Source organism: Myxine glutinosa, chromosome 2 (assembly GCF_964187855.1).
Source record: "Myxine glutinosa chromosome 2, kmMyxGlut1.1, whole genome shotgun sequence".
Lineage (NCBI taxonomy): Eukaryota > Metazoa > Chordata > Myxini > Myxiniformes > Myxinidae > Myxine > Myxine glutinosa.
Genome location: NC_136262.1, coordinates 186,270,058 through 186,285,647, shown reverse-complemented (window position 1 = coordinate 186,285,647; position 15,590 = coordinate 186,270,058). Strand labels below are relative to the sequence as shown.

General features: G+C 43.6%; 1 protein-coding gene across 1 annotated transcript in view; it reads right to left on the bottom strand.

Moving 5' to 3' along the window:
* The window catches only part of LOC137420992 (ras GTPase-activating-like protein IQGAP1), a 305,469-nt gene that overhangs the window by 103,022 nt on the left and 186,857 nt on the right, over nt 1-15,590 (bottom strand). The window contains exons 25-28 of the mRNA XM_068106598.2: nt 14,408-14,571; nt 12,969-13,190; nt 9,060-9,200; nt 5,799-5,883 (exon numbers count right to left, since the gene is read on the bottom strand). Of these exons, the coding sequence (XP_067962699.2) occupies nt 5,799-5,883; nt 9,060-9,200; nt 12,969-13,190; nt 14,408-14,571 (612 nt within the window). The remainder of the gene's footprint in view (nt 1-5,798; nt 5,884-9,059; nt 9,201-12,968; nt 13,191-14,407; nt 14,572-15,590) is intronic.

Here is a 15,590-nt window from a genome sequence, read left to right as displayed (position 1 = left end):
CATATGAAAAAAATTCATTTACGTTGTTCGCTTGTGCCTGTTCGCATAGACTCCTTTGGCAAAGGTAAGCTTATTAGTCCCCTACCGGTGTACACCGGAGGGGACTATAGGTTTGCACGCCGTCAGTCCGTCAGTCCGTCAGTCCGTCAGTCCGTCAGTCCGTCAGTCTGTCGTGAGTCTGGGAAACTTCACAGATCTGTTCAGCATGTCAGGCTACTAAAATGTCCTTTTGTAATTTGCGATAGGGCACGTGGTTTGGCAGATATCGTTAATTAAACGAAAAATTTTTTTTTTTAAATGGATATCTCTTGAATCGCCAGTACCTCAGACCGTGAGTTGGTAATTATATAATTCACACAGTGCAATACGTGCAGGCTGCTCCACGGAGCGACCTTGCGGGCTTATCAACGAGGCGAGGCGTGACACACGTGTCTCAGCATACCTCAGATCAAGTTTGAAAACCAGCATCAACCGTGCATAAATTTGCATATTCGATCATTTTTGACAAAGTTATGGCACTTTGAACTTTGGTAGGGGACATGTATTGCAATGCAATACTCAGAATGCTTGTTCTTTTTTATTTCCATTATTAGTCCCCTACCGGTGTACACCAGAGGGGACTATAGGTTTGCACGCCGTCCCTCCGTCTGTCTGTCTGTCCGTCTGTCCGTCCGTCAGTCAGTCTGTCAGTCTGTCAGTCTGTCAGTCTGTCAGTCCGTCACGCAAAGAACAGTTTTCCGGACTTTTTTTCTAAACCCTTAATGCTAATGATTTCAAACTTGGCACATGGTTTCCTCATGATAAGTTACAGATCAAGTTCGAACTTCACGACGTTTCGATCATTTTTGAAAAAGTTATGGCACTTTGAACTTTGGGAATTCTGATAATTCTGATGATCCTTAACTTCGTGCCATTTTAAGTTTTAATTTCCTTTTAAAAATATTTTCTCTGCAATAATAGGACTGATTGAGATCAAATTTTCACCGTAGGGGGGACTCGGTCTGTAGAATAGTTTAATGGTAATTATGACGTCACATGTGACGTGGTTCGGCCGCCATATTGTTTTTCATGAAAACACGAAAACCCCTTTTTCTCTGCAACGGCTGAAAAGATCGAGGCCAAACTTTGCAGGCAGAATCGCATATCCATGACGGACAAAAAAGTCACCGAGCATGACGTCATGCGTCACATGGTTTCAGAGTTATGACGTTTTTCAGCATGAACCTTTAAAACCGAGCCCCTCCCTCATTTTTGATCCAATCGAGGGGAGACTTCACAGATCTGTTCAGCATGCCAGTCTACTAAAATGTCCTTTTGGAATTTGCGATAGGGCACGTGGTGTGGCAGATATCATTAATTAAACGAAAATATTAAAAAACAAAATGGATATCTCTTGAATCACTCGTACCTCAGACCGTGAGTTGGTAATTATATAATTCACACAGTGCAATATGTGCAGGCTGCTCCACGGAGCGACCTTGCAGGCTTATCAACGAGGCGAGGCGTGACACACGTGTCTCAGCATACCTCAGATCAAGTTTGAAAACCAGCATCAACCGTGCATAAATTTGCATATTCGATCATTTTTGACAAAGTTATGGCACTTTGAACTTTGGTAGGGGACATGTATTGCAATGCAATACTCAGAATGCTTGTTCTTTTTTATTTCCATTATTTTACAAAGTTCATGAACTTTGTAAGTTTATGGGTCTTACTGATTGTTTGTTTTTTGAACTTGCATGGCGAGATACTCATCGCTTTATGTTGTTTGGCGTACTGTTCTGCAAATGTTGGAGCTATTTTATATTGCTTTATTCCATTCTATTTTTGCATTATTTTGTTATCTTCCAAAAAAAAAAATCTTCCAAATAAAAGGATCAATGAATCACTTTTTTGAGCAAATACTCCACCATTTGAGACTAATGCCTCAATTTTGTAAACAAAAGAATAAATAAATATATATACAAAACAAATTTTTTAAACAATTAAGCTGTAAAAACATTTGATATGTGTATTTTTTGTTTGTTTGTTTGCTCATTCATAATATAATTTAAGTTCAATGTTCTCAAGTATTGAAAGTTCAACAAAAGAGGATTTTCAAACATCTGAAAATCATAGAAAACTAGAATGACACTCTTCGACGTCACAACGTCGACTGATATGCCTCCACCCACATTATTACATCATTATAATACTTGTACCAAGTTTGCTTTAAATCCATTCAGCTGTTCTCAAGTTATCACATTTGTACCTGACATGACCTCTGACCTTTGACCTCAGGACCCCAAAATGTAATCAGTTCATGTTTACATCATTATACATACCTGTACCAAGTTTTAATTTAAATCCCCTCAGCTGCTAACAAGTTATCATATTTTTACCTGACATGACCTCTGACCTTTGACCTCGGGACCCCAAAATCTAATCAGTTAATCTTTACATCATTATACATATCTGTACCAAGTTTGAATTAGATCCCTTTAGCCGTTCAAGTTATAGACTTATTACAGACTTTGACCTTTGACCTCTTGACCCCAAAATTGAATCAGTTAATCTTTACATCATTATACATATGTGTACCAAGTTTGAATTAGATCACTTCAGCTATTTTCAAGTTAAAGACCTATTAGGACTTTTACCTTTGAACTTTCCCCCCAAAATATAATGAGTTAATCTTTACATCATTATTAGACTACGGATTTTTATGTTAAGAAAATAGGCCTTTTATGTTTTGAAAAGCGGAATTTTTTTTTTTTAATGTGAAAAAATCACGAAATATTTTTTCCCCCATTTAATTCATTTTTTATTATTACCAAGTTTTTCAGAAATCAGTCAAAAAAAGAACAAAAAATGGTAAGCTTTTTCCTGCACAACATTAAGCACTCTGGGCTAGTAAACAGGTAAAAAATGATGTTCAGGTACCTTTATTGCAACCGCATTGTTTGATAAGTAGAGGACTAGAAGAAATTGACAAGACCCTTTTAGGAACGGTTAAAGTAGGTGTTTGAAATCATTATCTTGGTAATGTTCTCCTTGGTGAGGCGGTGTCGGCGGTCGGTGAGGACGTTTCTGTAGACGGAGAAGGACCTTTCCACGTCGACGCTGACGATGGGGCAGTACCTCAAGAGGGGAATGTCGGCAAGCTTGACTCCAGCCGGCACACCAACGTCAGATCCGTGCTGATCTCCATCCAGGATCAAAGCAACTGTCCTCAGCACACCAATGTCGGGATTGCGCTGCAGCACCGCCTTGAACTTGGTGAGCAGGATCTCCTTACGGCAGCCTCGGATCTTTTCGAGCTCCTCCTTGGCCTGATCAAGGAGCTGGAAGGCCTTGGTCAGTTCCATGCCGGCCTCCTCCAGCTGCTTAAGGATCTTCGGGATGAACGACATGTGGGCATTTAAGAAGACCAAACTGAGCTTGATGTCCGCCTTTCCGAACAGGTCCTTGGCACTCCGGATTGCCATCGCGTCGTCATCGTTCAGCTGGTCCACAATGTCCTTGACGGCCTCGGAGTGCTCGGCGTAAAACACCGCGGCGTCGATCCACGTCCCCCACCGAGTCAGAATGGGCTCCGGGGGGAGAGAAAGATTGGGCTGCTGCTCCTTCCAAAGGACAACAGGTGACGGGGCTTTGACGAACACCTTCTTCGTCGTGGCAATCAGGTCGTTGACGTCCTTGAACATTTCTCGGACTGTCTCGCAGACATGGTGGAGCGCGTGGGCAACGCAAGTCACATGCAGCAAATCCGGGAAGAGTTCCTTCAGGGCATGGCCGGCCTTGATCATATAGGCCGCGGCGTCGCTGACAAGGACCTTGAGGCACTCCGGCTTGAAATCAAGCCAAAGGTAGCGCAGCGTGTCATTGACTGCGTGCACGATCTCCCCGGAGTTGGTCTTCTCCAGAAACATGCACTGGACGAGGTGGGGACGAAAGTACCCCTCCTTGGACAAGCGTCCCGCGATGATGTTGGCCACATATCGACCTGCCGAATCGGTCGTCTCGTCGACGGACAGCCAGATGGGCTGCTGTCCGAGGTCGACACGGATCCCCGCCAAGGCCTCGTCGTAGCACTTGTCGAGGTAGTGCTTTCGAATCCAGCTTTCATCGGGGATCTGGAGAGTGATGTGCTTCTCCAGGAACGACCGGAGGGCAGAGTTTTCCAATTTCGACCATGGGATGCCAGCGGCCAGCATGGCCTGGCACAGCTCCTGAGCCACGACGTCGCACTTGTTCCTCTTTCCACCACCAAAGTCCTCCATGGTGGCTTGCGTGACCGTCCTCTTCTTCTTCAAGGCCAAGTTGCTCTTGTGGCGGTCTCCTCGGACATGTTGGGCCAGCTCAGACTTCTGCTTCGCCCGGAAAGTCTTTTCACAAGCTCGACAGAAAGCCGTGTCACTCGACACGTACTTGAAGGTGGCCCCATCGCCGCCAGCGTTGAATTCCTTCAGCCACTTGTCACGAAGAGCAGCACTCATCTTGATAGGAGACTTGTTCACACTTTGTGTACACTCTCTCACTGTAGTACACCGCCTCACTGCTGTACACGCTGGGGACGCAACGCACGCAAGTGGACGCAACGTTTTGTTTTTGAGATCGATCACAGTTAAAAATTTCGATCGCAGGTAAAAATTTCGATCGCAGTTAAAAATTTCGAAAAATTCCCAATTTTTTTTTAGCGTTGCCAGACATTTTCGACCAAAAAGGGCATTTTATTTTCTTTTTCCCGAAAAAGGGCGAAATTTTTTTTTCCTCCGAAAATAGCAAAATAATTTTTTTGCGCGCAAAAAAGCCGTTTTATGTGAAAAAATATTTTTCCTTTTTTTACATAAAAATCCGATGTGCAATCATTATACATACCTTCACCAAGTTTGACTAAGATCCCTTCAGCCGTTCTCAAGTTATCACGGCAACGAAAACCTATTACGGAGGAAGCGACAACCTGAAAACATAATGCCTCTGGCGACTTCGTCAGCAGAGGCATAAAAACAGGGCTTGGCGGATCTCCACCAAATTTTGAAATATGTTGGAGAAACATTTTGATATGTTCGAAGTAGCGGTGGAGGTGACATGCCAATGCTCCTGAAAGGAGCGGGTGTTTCTCATCCATTAAAAACGTGCAAAATGAAAGTTTCAGAACAGGGGCATGGAACAGCTTAGGGAAGGCAGTTCCACAGATGGGAAAGTGAAAAATACGAGTTGAAGTGGGCAGTCAGCCTGGCTCTTAGGAGTTAAACCAGGAGCTAGACCGGAGGAAAGACGGTAAACATTTAAAATTGTCTGTTAAAAAAAACCCACAAAGAAATGGCTTTTAACAAATAAGATTAGTGTTAAAATGTGTAATTGATAATTTTATACCAAAAACACACGAGACACTATTTGAAAGGATAACAACTGCATTTCTTTTTCCAGACGGTGTACTTTGCGTCCCTCACTTTTAATGAACTATAAAATTATTCTTGCACAGTTTCCTGTGTAAGAAAAATACATCTTAAAAACAAGTTGCTCTGGTTATTTCTGAACTTGAGTGTTATGGAAACTGAAACGAACATTTGCTGTAAGTCACCTGCAGCACCGTCAAATCACCAACTTTTGAAGTTAAATACGCATCACATTAAAAACAAAGTGTAGGTTTTAATGAACTTGACCCTACCTTGTGGTACATTTTTTACTTTCACACCACAAAAGGTCAGTTTTCTGAGGTGTTCTTGTGAAATGCATACAACGTACACACAAGCTCCTACTTTGTTACAATATTAACCAACTTGTACAGAAACAACACCAATGGGGAATCCTACCTTGTAAATTTCATCCTCGGTGGAATTGGGAAACTTATCATGCAGTGAGTCACGTAACACTTTTGCAACGTACCGCATCCCATATCTGGTAAAGACAACATTTACAAACGAATGAATACCTAATGTGAAAGTACATTAAATAATTTGATGAGAGGTTATCTACATATAACGTAAAAAAAAAAGCTTGGAATTTTCACCCAATCATTCCCTTCAAACCATCCTTTAAATCCACATTTCATATTGGAATTGGAGCATCATCCTCAATACGAGATGATATGGGCATGAATGACCTCAAAACATTCATTTGGCCCCTTTTTTATTTGATGGACTGACAAACGGTGGAGCTTCCGATCATATGTTAAGAAACTGGCTGGTACCACGACTTGTTACTGCAGATATAGCTGAAAGTGTCTAGTTTCAACAGGACGGAGCACCCGCGCATTTTGCGTTGCAAGTTTGGGACTATCTCACTGAAACGTTCCCTCAATGATGGATTGGACACGAATCACCAACATCACCAACTCCTCCACCGTGACCACCACATAGACCAGATCGAACGGCTCCAGCCTACTCTTTGTGGGTCTTCGTAAAGGAGAAAGTGTCGACAAACCGGTATTGGACGACTGACGAATTGCACGCTGCATTTGTGGCCTCTTTTGCACAGATGACTCCACAAATGCTACACAAGATGTCTGAGAGGACATGGCAACGGATTTGGTGATGCAAGGTGAATGATGGAGCGCATTCAGATACAATGACTGATTAATTATTGTACAAGAAAACATGTATATTAAAAGTTTTCAAGAACGAATGCTTTACTTGGGAGGGGTAAAGCGACTTTCAAGCCACCCTGTACATCGTCACATAAAATGAATGAAATGAATGAATGATCGTTTTTTTAAAGGCCATTTTCCCCGCTAGAGCGGGGGTTAGCCTTGCCCTTGCCCATCCCATGACAATCATGGTTCCCTGTTTAAGGCAATGTTTTTTATGGCCGGATGCCCTTCCTGACGCCAACCCTTGATCGCCTCTTATGATGCGCAGGGATACGGTGTACCTATTCTAAGTCGGGGTACACACCTTGATCATTCATCCCAGCAAGCTGGTACTCAATTTGCTGACCTTGGAAGGATGACAGGCTGAGTCAACCCCCCTGGCGTTAATTCAGCGATCGATCGGGATTCGAACCCAGGATCCTAGGATCCCAAGCCGGCACCCGAACCGCTAAGCCAACACCAGGCTATTTGACATCGTCACATAAAGGAGATTCATTTTCAGCTACATTAGAAATTATCTTTGCATTTGATGGAAGTTACAAATTTCAGAACAAAAAACGAATATGCCAAATGTGAAGAGGACTTGTGTATTCGCTGTCAATTGGTCCCAGCAGTTTGCAACTCTTGTCAATAACAGCATTCGTTTTTTGTTCTGAAATTTACAATATCAAAACTACATCTGGCAAGATATCAAAACACCAATTTCTGTAAATGCACAGAAGCACATTCATAAACCAAAAAATGCAGCTGATCACCATAGTTGTCTGACACAGCCATTAAGATTGCTGAATAATGTCAGAAGCTCTACGTCAGACACAGGAGATGCTTGCAAGAAATTAACCACAGATTTCCAGAGGCAAGCAGGAAAAGACAAGGAAGTGCATTCCATCTGCAGAGAGCGATAAAACAACAGTAAAAAGGCAAGACAAGAGACCTTTTTAAAAAAATGTTAGGGAGGTCACAGGAAAGTCCGTACACAGGAATGGAGTGGTAAAGGACGCAAATGGCGAAAGTTTAGCTGAGGAGGAAGAAATGAAAAATAGATGGAAAAATTATACTGAGATGCTTTATAAGAAAAAGGATGGCATGTGCCCATTTTTATAGCACAGCAAGGCTTCACCTCCAGAACCTGGTATCCTGAAAAGTGAAGTTAGGAAAGCTCTGGGAGATATTATCAACAGCAAGTCAGCTTGGAGTGATGAAATCCTGAACGAGCTGTGGAAATCACTTGGGAAGGAAGGCATTGACATATTGACCAAAATCTGCCAACAAATGAGGGAAACAGGAGTGTGGCCCATTGACTGGAAAAGGTGTGTCTTTCATTCCACTGCCCAAGAAGAAGGATGCTCGATGCTGTGAAAATAATTGAACCATAGCATTGATGTTACATTCCAACAAAGTGTTGCTAAAGACAATTCGAATAATACTTTGACAATTAATGAATGAACAACTTTCTGAGGAGCAATTGCTGGCTTCAGGAAGCACTGCGGCGTCGGGATCAGGGTTGGTGGTTTGTGTCCGAATAATCTGCAGGATACAGATGATACCATTCTGCTGGCCGAGACTGAAACAGACTGGCAGAATTACTGACGGCAGTGAAGCAAGAAAATGAGAAAGCAGAATTATTCCTTAACATTCAGAAAACAAAGGTCATGGCCGCAGCAAATCTACAGCAGCTTCAGGTTGATTGAGAGGGTATCGTGTCAGTAGAACATTTCATTTTCTCGGGTCAAATATCACTGACAGGACACTGCAGAGATCGACAGAATGTTATCACGTGGAAGAACAACAATGGATACCTTGCAGACGGCATGGGATGACAGGACTATCTCTGTTGGAACAAATATCGGACTTGTTCGCTCACTCATATTCCCTGTCGTGACCGATCCCGCTGAAACATGGATCTCCACAAAAAGAGACAGGTTGAGAATGCAGGCTTATTAAAAGGGTATTGGTGACGGATGCTTTGGATTCCCTGGATTTCAAGGAGAACAAACGATTCCATCCTCCAGACACTCGACCATCCTATTCCGCCAGGTGCTATCATCCTCAGCCCAAAGCTGGTCTACTTTGGTCACATTATGAGGTCCCAACACCACCTCGAGAAATCGCTGACAGGAATGGTCAGTGGAACTCGTAGAAGAGGGAGGCCTACAGGTAGTGGACAGAGCCTCTAGTTTTTTTTTTGTTTTTTTTTGCATACATGATCGAGGCTCATAGAAGAGCTAGAGCAGAATAGAAGGGAACAAAATGGAGAAGGGGTGAAAACACCAACAGCAGAGTAAAAGTGAGAGTGAGATCAAGGGGAGGAGGAGAAGGACACATCGGGGTGAACAAGCTGTTGAAACACAGCAAGAAGAGGAAGAAGATGGCAGGAATGAACCTAAAAAGGAACAAGCCAATTGACAACTAACACATTCACCAAGAAAATCAAGCAGCAAATTCACAAAAAAAAGATGAGTATGTGCTGAACAGCACAGCTTACGGAATTTGATCGACGGAAGAAATGATGGAAGAAAGGAGCTTATCGGTGTTGGAGAACAGGTTCTGCTCAGCAGTCTCAAGGCGCTTGCGAACTTCTTCATGAGCTAAGGCACCCTCTGCCGTCACGTCATATGGTAGATTGCTAACGGACAAATCACAACAAATTAACCTTAAACCACTGGTCAATTCAACTCAAATTGGGGCATCGCTTAATCTTTCAACAACATCAAGTTCAATAAAGCGCTATGTTAGTGCTGAAATAATTAAACATTTTTGTTTAAATGCTCATATACACCAGATTACCACACTTTAGGAAGAAAAATAATAATAATAACTAACCGAACAAAGGAAATAAAGGAATAAAACAAAGGGCATTAAGTTTAAACGTTTCAATTAAAAATGGAGAACACTACTCTTTTCATCTATCTATAATTCCAGTAATCTCTGTGTGTGTGTGTGTCTGTGTGTTTGTCTGTGACCGCTGTTTCTCGACAACCACGGGTCCGATATACTTGAAACTTGCCAGGTATATTGCTGGGGACCCGAGGATGTGCCTTTTCAAGGTTTCATATTAATCGGAGAAGTAGTTACCGAGCTATGGCGATTTATTTACCAAACTCCGCAAGCCGTTCGCTTTGGCTTTGCGAATGGACCAAACCATTTCATGTAAATAGAGGGGGGGGGGATTGTCACCGTACTCGCAAGCCGTTCGCTTTGGCTTTGCGAATGGACCAAACCATTTCATGTAAATAGAGGGGGGGGATTGTCACCGTACTCGCAAGCCGTTCGCTTTGGCTTTGCGAATGAACCAAACCATTTCATGTAAATAGAGGGGGGGGATATAATTTTAGATATATATATAGTACGGGCATGCCCTAGTCTATCTATAATTCCAGTAATCTCTGTGTGTATGTGTGTGTGTCTGTGACCGCTGTTTCTCGACAACCACGGGTCCGATATACTTGAAACTTGCCAGGTATATTGCTGGGGACCCGAGGATGTGCCTTTTCAAGGTTTGAAATTAATCGGACAAGTGGTTCCCAAGGTATGGTCACCGTACTCGCAAGCCGTTCGCTTTGGCTTTGCGAATGGACCAAACCATTTTATGTAAATAGAGGGGGGGGGGGGGGGGGTTCTGTGGTCGTTACTGCCACGTGGTTTCAAAGTTTTTTTTTGTTGTTGTTGTTTGCACGCATGTTTTTTTGCACCCACGTATGGGCACACCCTAGTATTAACAATGATAGCAATCCATATCTGGCATGAAGTCTCCAATCCGTTTCTCCAATGGGTCAAAATTGGTGATGACAAGAGATGACAGTGCTCTGCTTTCTTGAAGTCCTGGACAGACGAGTGAGATAGAACAGTCTCTGGAAGGTGGTTTCATCGATCAGGGATGCGAGGAATAAAAGTGTTATAAGATGTGCAGTCAGCTTGGATTTTGGAAGTTTAACCAAAAGGGGTCTACTTGAAGAAAGCATGGAACCTACAAGTGGTAGGAAGGTCAGCTTTGCCATGTAGTCAGCCCAGGAAAGGTCAAGGCTGATGTTGAGGCATATAAGTACGTTCAAGAGACTGAACCTCTTCCATTGGATAACCAAGGAAATATATAGGTTAGTTCGTTTGATGATCATTCCAGAGAGATCAGTGAGACGAATATTTTTCCAGCATTGAAGGACTTGTTACATTCAGCATTGAAGGACTGGTTCCATTTATCAGACCAAAGTCTCATCATTTCCAAATCAGGAGGGAGAGAGAGAGGGGAGAGAGAGGGGAGAGAGAGGGGAGAGAGAGGGGAGAGAGAGGGGAGAGAGGGGAGAGAGAGGGAAGAGAGAGGGAAGAGAGAGGGGGAGAGAGAGGGGAGGGAGAGGGGAGAGAGAGGGGAGAGAGAGGGGGAGAGAGAGGGGAGAGGGAGAGAGAGGGGAGAGAGAGAGAGAGGGAGAGGGAGAGGGAGAGGGGGAGAGAGGGAGAGAGAGAGAGAGAGAGAGAGAGAGAGAGAGAGAGAGAGAGAGAGAGAGAGAGAGAGAGAGAGAGACTGAGACTAAGCTGTTCTCTGCCTGGCAGAGGGATGGGATACTGTACGATATGACACAATGTGGGGTAATCTGTAAAAAGAAGAAAGGGCTATCCGATCATTTGAAGGGTTATAATGGAGGAACAAGACTGGGCCCAAAACGCTGCCTTGGGGGAAATGCAGCCTCTACTGGGTGGGGGTAGCAGAGGGCTTCAATGATGGCAGCACATTGACTGCATGAGTTGAGGAAGTTAGAAATCCAAGAATGAAGGTGGCCTTCTGTGATACAGGCAGAGAGCTTGGGAATGTATAATTCCAAAATAGTGGCAAGGTGCTCCATTTGAAACTGATTGTTCAATATATTGTCGTGTGGATGGCTCTATTAAGACAGAGCACCCACAGATGACAAACCGAGCTTACTTTGAGGCGACGATCAAATATGGATTTCACTCGACAAGCATGGGCGAAAAAGAGAAGAAGAAGCGGGAGCTTTACCTGATGCGATCCGCACGCAGTCTTCAAACCTGCAAAGTAATTAAACTCACACCGAAAACGGAATGAGAATGTACAAAAGTAATATTTATTAAACGGAACCCGAAACAATGGACGTGCCAGTAAATAAATGTCCTAAGTTGGGATCCCACACACCTCACTTCAAAGCACAAGGGAGAATTTACGAAAGGAACGTTGTGTTCTGTGGTGCGGCTTAGCTCTGTCTGACTGCAGTGTCAGGGATCATCAGGGATGTCAGGCTCCGAGCGCAGTCGCCCGGCACGGCTCCAGTTGACGGGAACAAGGCCCCGACGCGCCCCCATTCACCAGGCCTCGATAAAGCCTCTTGCGCCAAGCGAGCGAGCGGGCGTGCAACCTGCCTCCACAGCCATGCAATCTCCTCCCGGATTCGGCATGGTCTGCGATGCACCCAACATTCGGGTCAGAAAGGAGAGAGGGTTGAGGGTGAAAGAAGGCATGAGGGCAAGAACAAATGAGGTCCAGGCACCAAGGTCTCTTCAACGAGCAGGGATGAGAGAGAGAAAATGTCGGTCTCCTTCAATTTTTGTCAACCCCTCTTGACGTCATCTCTCTCTCTCTCTCTCTCTGGCAATCCCTGCCGGCCAACATCACAGGCTCAATTCTCCACCAACAGCTGCGCCACGTCTCTCTCATCCCATTGGTCGGTCACCAATCAGTCTGTCGCTTCCCTTGCTCTTGCTTCACCACTCAGCAAGCTGCTTCTTGCTTTTTGCCTTGACCAATCATGCAAGGTCGGCGTGGCTATTGCCTGGCTTGCTCGATTTGTGTTGCTATGCCAGCTGGTGATGTGGCTGGCTGTGGCTGCATCGGCAGTGCCCCGAACTGGCTTCCGGTGAGTTTTATGGTTATTGTAGCAGAGGGGGGATTTAATTAGTGTGTGCGCTAATGGGCCTAACTAATGTCTATGGTGCATTGCCATACGGGACACATGTATGATCACAGGTTTGACACACAGGGGAATTAACATAATCCCTACAACTACTTAACATGCCCCATTCTTCGTAATGGGGACGAAGATACACTTAATCTGACATACGGGCTAGACAGGTCCTCTACTTATTTACATTGAGATGGTTCTTGCTACCCACGATCATCGGAGCACCTACCTATGCAGATCTACCTAAATTTATATATCCCCCTACCCCACCGACATAACAATATGCAGTGTTTTGATACCTAGGGTCCGTAATACAAAATTTGTATTGGTGTGAAAGTCAGTGGGCAATTGCAAATTAATAGTAGGATAATTGTAAACAAAGTTGTAAAAAGCCATCTCTTTTCCATTATGGTTTTATGCAATTTTTGTTTGACAAAACAAATGATCCTAAAATAAATTTGTGCAAACTGTGTTGTGATTGCCCATACCTCGCCTCTCCAGACTTGCTCTCCATATGGTTAACCCATATTTTATAGATGTCCACAGGGTCAATATTGATGATGAGAGACTTGTCCTGCACAATGTCAACCAATGGAGAAAGAATTTCTCGCAGAGCATTTTGTCCTCGGACCATCCGATGAAACTTTACAACCATTTTCACCACGGTTGGGTTTCCTTTAACTATCTCCTGTAGCTCGTCAACCTTGGACCTGCATGCCAACAAAAGGACTTGATCAAATATATCATGGTTATGAAACATCGTCATACCGAGGTTCTAAAACGGACCATGATAAATAGGGCTCCATTAAATCTTGTATATGTAATTACCTCTCTCAATGAAGATGGACGGACATTATGTTTTCACCCTTGTCTGTCTGCTTGTCTGTCTGTGAGCAGGACATCTCAAAAATTTATGGACGGGTTTGGAGTAAATTTGGTGGACAGGTTCAATGCGTGACAAGGACTAATTAATTATATTTTGGTGAAGATCCAGATTCAGATCCGGATCAGGAAGTTTTTAAGGGAATCTTCACCGTTGAGTGAATGGGCCAAAAAATTTATAGAGCATGATATTTCAAAACGTTATTGACGGATTCGGACAAAACATGGTGAACAGGTTGTGAGTATCCCTCTCCCAGCAGTAGGTAGGGCAGGAATTTGTAATTTGTTCATGATGCTGGCGATAGCTCACCTGCTGTTCACAAAGTACAATGTGGGATTTTTAACGTCCATCAACTAATGTCGGCATCCATTTAACGTCCATCCTAAGGATGGCACACACATTGTTGAATCACCCTGCCTGTGAAAGTACAAACGAGCAATAGCTATTCATGTTGACTAACATCCTTTCTGACACTCAACACTGCTCATCTGTTTCAGGAACTACACACGATTGTGTTGAATCATTTATATGTATTTTTTTGTGCTAAAGGGGATGTAACTGATTCTGTCTTGTCACAGGCAGCATCTTAGTGCCATCTCAAGTTGTGCTTAGGGCATATAAGAGTCAACCATAAAGTGTAGCAATGCATGCAAGTCGGACAGGCGGGGTCAGGTAGCCAGAATGTCTCCTCTCGAAAGGTCATCAGTGAGACACATGGGCTTATACTGAAAAACCAATAACAAAATGGTGATCTTTTTGAAACTTTTTCAGTTTTCAGAAACTAAGAATTTATATTTCTTCCCCGATCTAGAGCTTTGAACCATACCGACTCTTAGGATAACTGTCCAGTGTTCTTATCACTACACGATTTTATACGATTACATCATTGTTTGTGTGCTGTCGCTGTTACTGGATTTCTGTCTTTACATTCCAAGACATGTCTATTGTACAAAATATAACAGACTTCAGAAAGTTACATAATTCATTCACAAAAAGAAACTCACATGCCGGTACAAATAACGTTTTGGAGCCAGTATTGCTTACTTGATTTCCTCTTGCAGAGCCGTGCAGAACAGCTTGAGGATGAGGTATTCCTCACGTTGATTCGAAGCATAATTGTACAAAGTATAGATCATGGTGTCCATGGAATCCATCGATTTCTTCTGAGGCATCTGGAAGATGAGTTTCGCCAGATACGTGGGATTTGTCTGAAAAATACAACAGGACAGGAAAGGTCACACATAGCGAAGAACCTCCGTTGGTTGTAATCTAGTCAATTAATTATTTAGTTCTGGGTTTATTCTTTACAAAGCTAGATTGGATGATACATTGTTATCCGGTGTAGTTATAACGAGAGCATTAAATTACATATATTGACGTCTTCCAAAAGTCAGGTTTGTCTGTCTGCCCCACTGAAAGTTTTTGCGGGCACACGGCCAAGCCAAATGTTAGATTTCCCACAGTAAATCACCCATCCAATGCAATGTTTCAGGTCATCTCCAAACAGGTTTTCCAATTTACCTGCTTTTCATTAAATGCAAGATAAAGGAAAAAAATTGTTTCGTTTTATAAAACTAGGGCATTGCCCGTACGTGGGTGCCCGTTCCTTGCCAATGCCCGTACTATATATATATCTAAAATTATATCCCCCCCCCCCCCCTCTATTTACATGAAATGGTTTGGTCCAAAGCGAACGGCTTGCGAGTACGGTGACAATCCCCCCCCTCTATTTACATGAAATGGTTTGGTCCAAAGCGAACGGCTTGCGAGTACGGTGACAATCCCCCCCCCCTCTATTTACATGCAATGGTTTGGTCCAAAGCGAACGGCTTGCGAGTCCGGTGACAATCCCCCCCCTCTATTTACATGCAATGGTTTGGTCCAAAGCGAACGGCTTGCGAGTCCGGTGACAATCCCCCCCCTCTATTTACATGCAATGGTTTGGTCCAAAGCGAACGGCTTGCGGAGTTTGGTAAAGAAATCGCCATAGCGCGGTAACTACTCCTCCGATTAATATGAAACCTTGAAAAGGCACGTAATGGCGCACACGCTCGCTCTGACATCGGCCACGCCTACGCAACAAAGCGTTCTGTGATTGGCTGCCGGAAGTGAAGTCTTCACTGTCCGGAAGTTCGCAAATCGCAGTTAGGATGAATCGTTTTAATTTAATCGCAGTTTGAATTCGTTTTAAAACATAGTTTAACGGCAACATAGTTTTCCAACGTGA